Raw genomic sequence first — 10007 nt, 5'->3', positions numbered from 1 at the left:
AGATGTGACTCTCACCCTCCACACTGTCACCAGGTCTTCCCAGTGAAGAACAAGACAGAGCCTCCTTACCCTTCTGAGAGGGTGGGGGTGGGGTCCTCAGGCCCAGAACATTCTCTTCTCCTTCACAGAAGCTGCCTTCATGGCAATCTGTTTTTCTAGAACCAAGCCAGCTGGGCAGAAGAATATCCAACCCCAGACACTTCTCTCTAGACTTGCAGTCCTTCCTAAGACCAGTGACAACAGGAAGAGCCAAGAAGTTCTAATGAAGGTCACAGCCCAGAAAATGGACTCAGTAAACACTGAGGCCTCATCACACACACACACACACACGCACACACACACACGCACACACGCACACACGCACACACACACACGCATACATCACAGAAGGCTCCTGAATGGCAATAGACATGGCAGTTGAAAGACCACAACCCTTAGATTCTGACTGTGAAGGAGTAGGTAGGGAAAACCACAGAAGAGGAACTAATACACAGCCTATACCCTTGCCATGTAAACAGAAAGCCTGGCAGTAAAGGCCTGTTCTTCTCAGTCTCTGATACATCATGTCTACCTTTCATTAATAAATTTCAAGGTATGCGATTAATAAAAGCCAAAGGGTAGATTCTGGAGAAACACAGAAGCTATCAGAATCAGACTCTTGTGAGGCAGGTGTGTGCAAATAATCAGAACAGCAATTTAAAACATCTCCCATAAACACACCGAGGGCTCTAAGGGAGCACACATGGGCATGGAAGAACAGATGGGTAATATAAACAGAGATAGAAAACACCGAGGAAATCTCCAAAGGAAAGGCCCAGAAGAAAATACAACACAGAAGTGAGAAATGTCTTTGAAGAGCTTATCAGTAGATTGGACTATGCTAAGCAAACCATCCCTGAGCCCCAAGAAATAACAACAGGGGCTAGGGAGGGGATTCTGCTGGAGAGTGCGTGCTGTGTGAAGACCTGAGTGTGATCCCCAGAACCTGTATAGAAAACTAGATGTGGTGGCTTGTGCTCCTAGTGCGGGGGAACTGAAGACAGGAAGACACACACACAGACACACAATCGCATGCATGCATGAGCATGTGTACACATGCACCCATACACACATGTGTGCACGCACACATGAGAAGAAAAGATAACATTACAGGCCAAGTGTGTATCACAAGTGTCACTTTGTGTGTATTCAGTATGCATGAGGCCACGTGTTCAAATCCCACCACCGTGGAAAAGCAAGAAGTAGCAACAGAAAAACAACAAAGCAAATGGGGGAGGTCAGAATGTCCAAGAGCTATGGATCAATCACAAAACGCTCCTGTAACAATAAACATGTCTGTAATCGATGTGTAATGCCATGAACAAGGGCACAGAAAAAAAAAAATGGCCCAGAATCATTTGAGGTGTTAAAAGTTAAGACTGTCCCAAAACTTTTGACATCACTGAGTAACAAATCCAGAGATCCCAAAGAATTCCAAACAGGAAAAAAAAAATCTATGCCGATTGATGTCAAAACACAAAAAGTCCAACATACAGGAAACAACCTTGGGGTCTGTGATCAAAGGAAGGGATACAGAAAATGTAAATACGCAAGGTGGAAGTTTATTTGGGCAGGAAAAAAATGTAATATGTCACTTGCAAGAAAATTGATGCAACTAGCTATTACCATGTTAAGCAGATTAATTCTGTCTCAAAAAGACAAACATCACTTTTTGCTCAGTTCTGAAATCTAGATTTTATATAGATGCATGAAATCATGTATGTGCATTTGACATAAAAATAGACGTAAAACTGTCAAAAAGAATGAAAGGGACTCACAGAAGTGGAAAGGGGAGAGGAAAAGGATTGCAGTAAACGCATGCAAAACACCTTATAACTTGTATGGAAAAGGCCTTATGAAACTCAGCACTTAAGCAGGGAATACAAAAATCTTTAAAGAAGGCTGGCGAATAAAGACAGTAGGGAGAACTCCCTCGTCTATAAAGAGCAAGGATAAGAACTCCATGCAGAAACCATGCTAGCAAAAGTGGAGTGAAATATTCAAACGCTTAAAGGATGAAAACAACAACAGCATTCAGTAGCCTGCACAGCCATCCCTTTAAAGTGAGAAATAAATACTTCCTCACACTCAAAAATAGAAGAAAATCTTCACTAGTAAAACTGCCTAGCAGAAAATACTTAAAGTTTTTTTAAGAAAAAAAGAGAGGATACAGGCCAGAATGAGAGCTACAAAAAAGGAGATGTTAAAGAAGCAATGGGTGGATATAAAGTACAGAAATCCCCAGACTCCCTTGGGAAATACACCCTAACCCACCCAAGCCCTTGTCCAATCCCAACCAGCTTGGTGTCCCCAGCACCAGGCCTCCAAGGCAACTGGCTTTGGATAGATGGAGGGATCTATCCTTTTGGATAGATGAGGAATGGAGGGATGGATAGATGGGTGGGTGGGTGGGTGGATGGATGGATGGATGGATGGATGGATGGATGGAGAGATGGAGCAGAGGGACAGGGAGCAGAGGGACAGAAGGAGGGGAGGAAGGAAAGAAGAAAGGGAGGGAGAGAGAGAATAAGGGACGAATAGATGATGGATGGATGAAATGGGGGGATGAGAGGGAAGAGATAGATAAATGGATGGGAGGGAGGGAGCAAGAGATACATGAATGGGAGGGAGAGAGTAAGGGAGGAAGACATCCACACCAACATCAGGTCTGGTTGGTAAATAAGATGTCTCTTTATTAACACTTAAGTAAGAAGATTCCAGCATTGTCACGGTGTTAACCAAGGGCTTAGCCTCTAGAGTCTCTTTGCGAAAGTCTCATCAAACATGTGGTGGACACTCTTTGGACAGAGGCTGTTCATTGATCCTGGAGGCCTTCAACCTGAGAATCAGAGATGTGCTCAGTGCTCATGTGGGAAGGTGCAGCCAGTTGAAGTCAGTATCTGCTCCCTGTCTTCACTTGCCCTATTTTTGGGGGGAAGTGGTTGGCTAGACCAATGAGAACCCTTCAGAAAACATGCCCTGTGCAGAATCTGGCATACAGTCAGCACTTAATAAATCATAGTGTTGCATTCTGCTGGTATTTTTAAGCATGTAACCTCTAGCTATGTGCCAATCATGCCTTTTAATCCTCACCCACACAGCAGGTACCAGGGCATCTTGCTTGGATAGGGTGCAGTGACTACTTCAGGCATGGTTTTTCTATTGGGGTGGTTCCACCTCCGGCCTTTAACTTCCTGGAACCGTATCAATGCCCAGTTATGGCCACTGCCTTGTATAAAGCACAAGCAGATGTGTGGCCAAAAGTCCCTTGTTGGGGCAGATTCACATCTATTTGCCCTCCTGCTGAGACCCTGTGTCTCAAAGCAGAGTTAGGACAGTGATACTTTTCCCCACCCCCACTAGCCCTGAGTGCAGGACCCTTCTCACTCAGGAAAAGGCAAAGCTCCCCACACCAGGTCTTTCCCTCCCACCACCAAGGCTAATGCCCTATCCACCCAGGCCTTTACCTATGGGCCTCCTCACCTTAACATTCTGAGCAAGTAGTTCTGAAGCTTGAGTCATCGTGTGAGTCACACGTGAGATGGGATATGCTGCAGAGGACAGAGGAGAACAGCAAGATGGACGGGATACTGCTATCAGAACCTACCTCCATCTCATACCCAAACCACAGCCCAGAGGGTATGGGCTGGCTGGAAAGCATAGGCCTGAGCCATCATCCTTCATAGAATTGAAGTCTCCTAAGAAGGCTTCAGCCTGCAGCTATGTGCAGGCAGGTACCAGGTAAGGCTGATTAAGGACATGATAATTTGAATCCCAAAGAATAGACTCCCTGGGAAATGTGTCCCCATACATTGAAGCCAGCAGACGATGATCAGGATGGGCAGCTAACTCTGACGTCATCTCCACCCACCTGTGCCCAGGTAGGCACACAAGGCAACCTCCTTGCCAGAACTTACCTTCGTCTCACTTGATCTATCCGTTCCTGTATGACGTCATCTATCACCTCGCTCGGCACTTGGAAGATTCGGGTGTGGCTGGAAAACACCATTGCAAGATGGATTCTGAGCAGCATTTTCATAATAACTAAGCCTGGTAAGTCTACTGGAACTGAGACTATTGGAACAGTGACAGTAATTCCAGGCGCAGGAGCCTGAGAGCCCATCTCTCACTCCTCTCTGCCTGAACTAACAAAGTACCTCTGAGGCTCCCAGCCATCGAATGCAGAAGGCAAATGGTTCCAGGGAAAGAGAAGCTGGCCCCTAACAGGGTGGTGGAGCTGTGTAATTCCTCTCTACTTTCATTATGTACTCTTGGGATTAGTATCATGACACAGCACTACAATTTAAACACTCTTTGCCTTATTTCTCGGCGCTAAAATTGCCTTCCCTTCTCTGGTCTACTTCCTGCCTTTTCTCATGCCATACTCCCTACTTTGTCTATGAGAACCTTCCTCACTGGTGCCCTACTACATCTGAGGCAGAAATCCTGCCTGCCCTAACACTCTGCCCACAGAGAAAGGGGAGATATGATTATGATTGTGAGGAATCCTACCAGGAAGAACCAGTTAGGTCCCATACAACAGTGATTCTCAGCCTGTGAGTCATAACCCCTTGGGATCGTATATCAAATATTTTGCATATTATATGTTCACATTACAATTCATAAGAGTCCCAAAATTACACTTATGAAGTAGCAACAAACAATTTTATGGTTGGAGGTCACCACAACATGAGGAACTGTATTCAACAGCCTCACATTTTTAAGGTTGGGAACCACTGCCATAGAGGGAGCTAAAGCAGACAAGGCTGATTGTCCCTGGCCTAGGAGAAAAAGGACCCTCTGAAAACAGAGACCCCACCACTGAACCCTGTAAGCACCTGGGCTCTCCTTTTCTCTGCAGTTCCCCATTTCTCTGATAATAGTACCCCACTAAAGAGCTAGTCTAAGCCAACAGACCCCTGAGAACCTTTCTGGGACAATCTGGCAGCAACACCTAATCAATGCGCAGCCCAGGTCTCAAGCCTTCCTCCAGGGTTCCCTGACACTAGCTTCCACACACCCTACCTGCCTGCTTAACCTTATCTCCATGGACTACATGGGCTCTGTTTTGCCATTTTTTTTCTCTTCCAGACCAGCTAGCAAGTACAGGGCGATGCATTCACGGCTACCAAAAGAATGAAGAACTAGTATTGCTTCATGCAAGCGTACCCCGACCACCTACTTACCAGAACTAAGAAGAAAACACCAGAACCCGTGCATTACAGGAAAGAACAGATTGTTCATTTCCAATCTCCACTGAAAATACAGACTGAAAAATTATGTATGGATAAATGATTGATGCTTTTTGCCTGCCTCCAACATTTTAAACTAGCTGTAGAGCCAACATTAAAGCGAGGTTGGAAGCTGAGGTTAGTACTGTCCAAACAAAGGACAGCCGTGTTTGTAACTCCAGAGTTCATCCACATGGTACCCACAATGTCGAGAAGACTCAACGAGTTTCTAGAGAAAATTCTTCTCTGCTTAGCTCTGAAATCCTACCACTGCTTATCACTCCCTAGAAGATTCAGTGCATATTTGAATTCTCTACAATGAACACATGAATACTGAAGCGAAGCTAAGCTTGCTGAGAAATGCAGCTTCCTCAGGGGAAGAGGGAGGCAGACAATGGAGCACAGAGGGGAAGGAGGAAAGAACAAGCCCTTTAGTCACACGTGGACTAGTTCAAGGAAGGATGTGATGATCTGGCCCAGAGACTGATAGATTCGGGGAACACGAACACACACAATAGGACTCTTCTGAAGGGTTATTGGGGTGACTTATGGCCAGCCCCCTCCACCTGCAATCCTAGCATCCTCAGAACCAAGAGTCTGCAGGCCAGCCGCACCAAGGTGGCAGGAAGGTGACACACAGCTTTGTCACAGAATTCTTGCCTCTGGCACTGGGAGACCTCCACACTGCAAAGTCACAGATGAGGGCTTTGGCTTTTGCATTTTAAGAGCTTATTTTCTTTTAGCTCTTTAAAGCGCTGCCACTTCTGAACAATTCAAGTGCAAAAATAACAGGAATCTGAAACACATTCAGAAGCATTTAGGAAACGGAGAACAAGCCCGGTTTCCCAACTGCTGAAGTCGTTTAAAAATGTACGAAATGTAAGCTTTCCAGATAACAAGAATACTCCCTTAAGTCCCCAAGGCATGACTGAGGAGTTTCTCTGTCAAAGGAGGAGGCAGGTGTGGAGCAAAGCAGCTCTGTGTTTGATCTAGCCCTGGATCCTGGAGAGGGACTCGGCGCACGCCCCCTCTCCCGGGTACTTTACCTCCATCTTATAAACTGGATTCGAGTTCTCTCCTCCAGGACTTCTCGATTAGGGTCTGCTAACATGTCAGACTTGGAGAGATTGTGTTTCACCTAGAAAATCCAGATAAAATACAAGTGCTTTCCTAGCCAGTGTGGACACCTGTGGCTGGGATCTGCCCTTTGCCCAGGGTCCCTCACACCAAGGGCCATCAGCCTCACCACACACTCTCACCCCCACTTCCTCACAAACTCTTACCACATCTCTGGTCACATGGACATCATGTCCATGAGTAGGGGGGCAGCTAGTGGATATCTTCTCCTTAATGCTCTGAGCAGCCTCTTCCTCGGTCTGAAAGGTAAATAACATCCCTGTTGAAGGGCCCTGGCTCCGTATGCTCAACTCCCAAATTACCCTCTCCTCTTCCTTCCCCTCTGCTCCTCCCATCACTAAAGACACACACACCCCACTCTCATTCCATTACTCCCAGCTTCCACACAAAGCTCTCCCACTATTTTATTTTTCTACAAATCTCCACTAAGCCCAGGGCCCTTTCCCAAAGTACTCCTGGGATAGGAGCAGAATTCCCTCCTCTGGCATGTTTGATGAGTCAGTGAGTCACAATGCCAGCAAGTTCTCTTCCCAGCACAAAAACCCCGAATCCTCTCACACATTAGGATGAATTAAACTACACTCTAGGCAGGGGATTTGGAAATTAATGAGTTTTTTGATTGTATAGAGAGTGGAGTCCTGATTCCCTCCCCCTATTAATACCTGCACTCTAGAACTCTGGGTACCAAGTCACAGAAGAATTCCACTTACTTTGTTCAACCAGTGCTGCACTACGGATACAGCCTCACTTTCCTCAACTTCAATGTCCTGGAACAAATTGACAAGATAATGACCTCAAAAACCTTAGAGACCAGCTCCCCCCCTTAACACTGTCACCCAATGTGATGAGATGTGAGATGTCTCTGAAGCACAGCAGGCATGCAGAGGGGGAGAAGATGGATTAGGCACAGTTCCATTGTAGCCACCACCACCACTCACCGAGTTCGTCTTTGGTGGGAAGGGTAGCCCTACACCTTTCCGGGCAAAGATGTACATAATCCATGTTGTAATGATCATCTTCAGACTCACAGAGGGCCTCCTTGGCTCCCTCCTTCCATGGAAGCTGCCTGAGAACTTCTACAGAACAGGAAGGTTATTGAAGGGAGGTTCCCCCTGATTGGTTGACAGGTGATGATGTGACAATGACCTCCTTCAGCTTCCAGGTCAGAGTGCAGATGAAACAGAGGGGGGTTGAAGATTTCTTCTTTATGACAACTCAGACAAGGAGGGGGTAGAGGAGATGAGGACAAACTATCCCCAGTAAAATCCCAGGACAAGATACAAAGGGAATTACCTAGATAATAGACGAAAAGTCTCAGGGTAGCTCTCCGTCTTCAGCAACGCTGAATAAATTTTTAAAAAAGAAAGAAAAATATTTTACAAATCCAAAGAAGAAATTATGAGTGAAGCATCTGTACGATGTAGATAACCATTCAGACCAATGTCATGGTTATTTCTTAATTTTTCTCCTAAGTGCGGGAGAAAACGAAACTGTAATCCATCCAAAACTGCCCAGACAAAAGAAGCAAGTGTACAATAGGGATATTTTAATTTTTGTCTGTTCTGACTACTCAGACAACTCAAATCACTGTGAAAAGTAGCCCAGAGGCTCAGCCAGTAAAGCTTTGAAAACATGACTGAAGTTTGATCCCAGACCCATGAAGTATATATGTGAGCGTGGGGGGGTGTTTGTGCTATATGTAAAAGTAGCTGTGTTCCATGGCAACTTCCACCTTGTAGATTCACCCACCTCAGAATGGCTATCAAAACGAAGGTGAATTACACGGCAGGAAAGCCAGACAGCCATTACTGGCTCCAGAAAGCTATAACACTAATCATGTATCTCCAGTCTAGACCTACAGGTAAGGGGCAGGGCTGGTGAGATAGCTCCGACATTAAGAGCACTTGCTTTTCTTCCACAGGATTCTTGATCAGCGCTCAACACCTACACCAGCCACTCACAGCTACCAGCAACTCCAGCTCCAGGAGACCCAACACCACTGGTCTTAAAGAGCATCTGTGTTAACTAAATTTTATGTCAACCTGACACAAGCTAATGTTACCTGGGGAGAAGGGACCTAAACTGAGAAAATGTCCTTATCAGATTGGTCTAATGGCAAGCCTGCAGGGTAGTTTCTTGAGTGATGGTTGATGTGGGAGGGCCCAGCCTCCTATGGATGGTGCCTCAGCTAGGTTGGTAGTTCTGGGTGTTATGAAAAAGCAAGTTGAGCAAGCCATGAGGAGCAAGCAGGTAAGAAGCATTCCTCCTTGACCTATACTTTAGTTTCTGCCTTCAGGTTCCTGCCCTGCTTGAGTTCCTGCTCTCATTTCCTTCAGTGAGGGACTGAAGTCGGAACTGTAAGCTGAAATAAACACTTTCTTCCACAAGTTGCTTTTCGTCACAATGGGTTGTTTTTGTCGTTTTTGTTGTTGTTGAGATTTCTTTTTTAATTTATTTATTTACTTTACAACCTGATTGCAGTCCCCCTCCTCTCCTCCTCTCCTCTCACACACCCCTCATCCCCATTCTGCCCTCTCCTCCTCAGAGAAGGGGGAGGTCCCCCATGCATATCAACCCACCCTAGAACATTAAGTCATGGTAGAACTAGGTGCCTTCTCCCTCACCAAAGCCAGACAAGACAGCCTGGTTAGGAGAATGGGATCCAAAGGGAGGCATCCAATCCAGAGAGGGCTCCCACTCCAGTTATTGGGGGATCCATGTGTGCACCAAGCTGTACATCTGTTAGGTATGTGCGGGGGTGCCTAGAACCAGTCCATGCATGCTCTTTGGTCAGTGGTTCAGTCTCTGTGAGCCCCCGTGGGCCCTGGCCAGTTGACTCCATAGGTCTTCATGTTCTTATGGAGTCCTTGACTCCTCTGTGTCCATCAGTCATTTCCCCCAACTCTTCCATAGGATTCTCCAAGCTCTGTCTAATGTTTGGCTGTGGGTCTCTGCATCTGTTTCCATCAGCTTCTAGGTGAAGCCTCTCAGAGGACTTATGCTAGGCTCCTTTCTATAAGCATAGCAGAGTAACATTAATATTGTGAGGGATTGGTTTTCCCCCATAGGATGGGTCTCAAGTGGGGCCAGTCTTTGGTTGGTCATTCCCCCAGCCTTTGCTCCATGCATGGTATTGGCATAGAAATAGACAGGTTGATCAATGGAATCGAATTGAAGACCCAGAAATAAACCCACATACTTACTGACAATTGATTTTTTGACAGAGAAGCCAAAATCAGCATCTTTAAGAAATGGTGCTAGTTTAACTGGAGGTCTGCATGTAGAAAATGCAAATAAATCCATATTTATCACTCTGCACAATACTAAAGTGGATCAAAGGCCTCAACATAAAAACAGATACACTAAATCTAATAGAAAAGAAAGTGGGGAACAGCCTTAACCTCATTGGCACAGGAGACAACTTCCTAAACAGAACACTATCTCAGGCACTAAGGTCAACAATAAATGGGACTCCATGAAACTGAAAAGCTTCTGTAAGGCAAAGAATACTGTCAATAATTTAAAAAAAAAAATGGCAGCCAACAGAATGGGAAAAGATCCTCACCAACCCTATATTTAAAAGAGGACTAATATCCAAAA

The 10007-nt window shown here is 45.6% G+C and overlaps 1 protein-coding gene across 1 annotated transcript; it reads right to left on the bottom strand.

The window, feature by feature from the left end:
- Positions 1-2708: 2708 nt before the first annotated feature.
- On the bottom strand, positions 2709-7485 carry Spata19 (spermatogenesis associated 19). The gene is made up of 7 exons (XM_021659262.2): positions 7346-7485; positions 7118-7174; positions 6554-6646; positions 6317-6408; positions 3957-4034; positions 3523-3590; positions 2709-2878 (listed from the first exon to the last, which is right to left on the bottom strand). Exons 1-6 carry the CDS (start codon positions 7421-7423, stop codon positions 3524-3526), a joined length of 465 nt encoding a protein of 154 aa, XP_021514937.1. The 5' UTR covers positions 7424-7485; the 3' UTR covers positions 2709-2878; position 3523.
- Between the last annotated feature and the right edge of the window lie 2522 nt (positions 7486-10007).

The sequence above is a fragment of the Meriones unguiculatus genome, chromosome 1 (assembly GCF_030254825.1).
Source record: "Meriones unguiculatus strain TT.TT164.6M chromosome 1, Bangor_MerUng_6.1, whole genome shotgun sequence".
In the NCBI taxonomy this organism is placed as follows: Eukaryota; Metazoa; Chordata; class Mammalia; order Rodentia; family Muridae; genus Meriones; species Meriones unguiculatus.
Note: the sequence above shows the minus strand (reverse complement) of the source record. Positions and strands in the feature narration are given on the sequence as shown.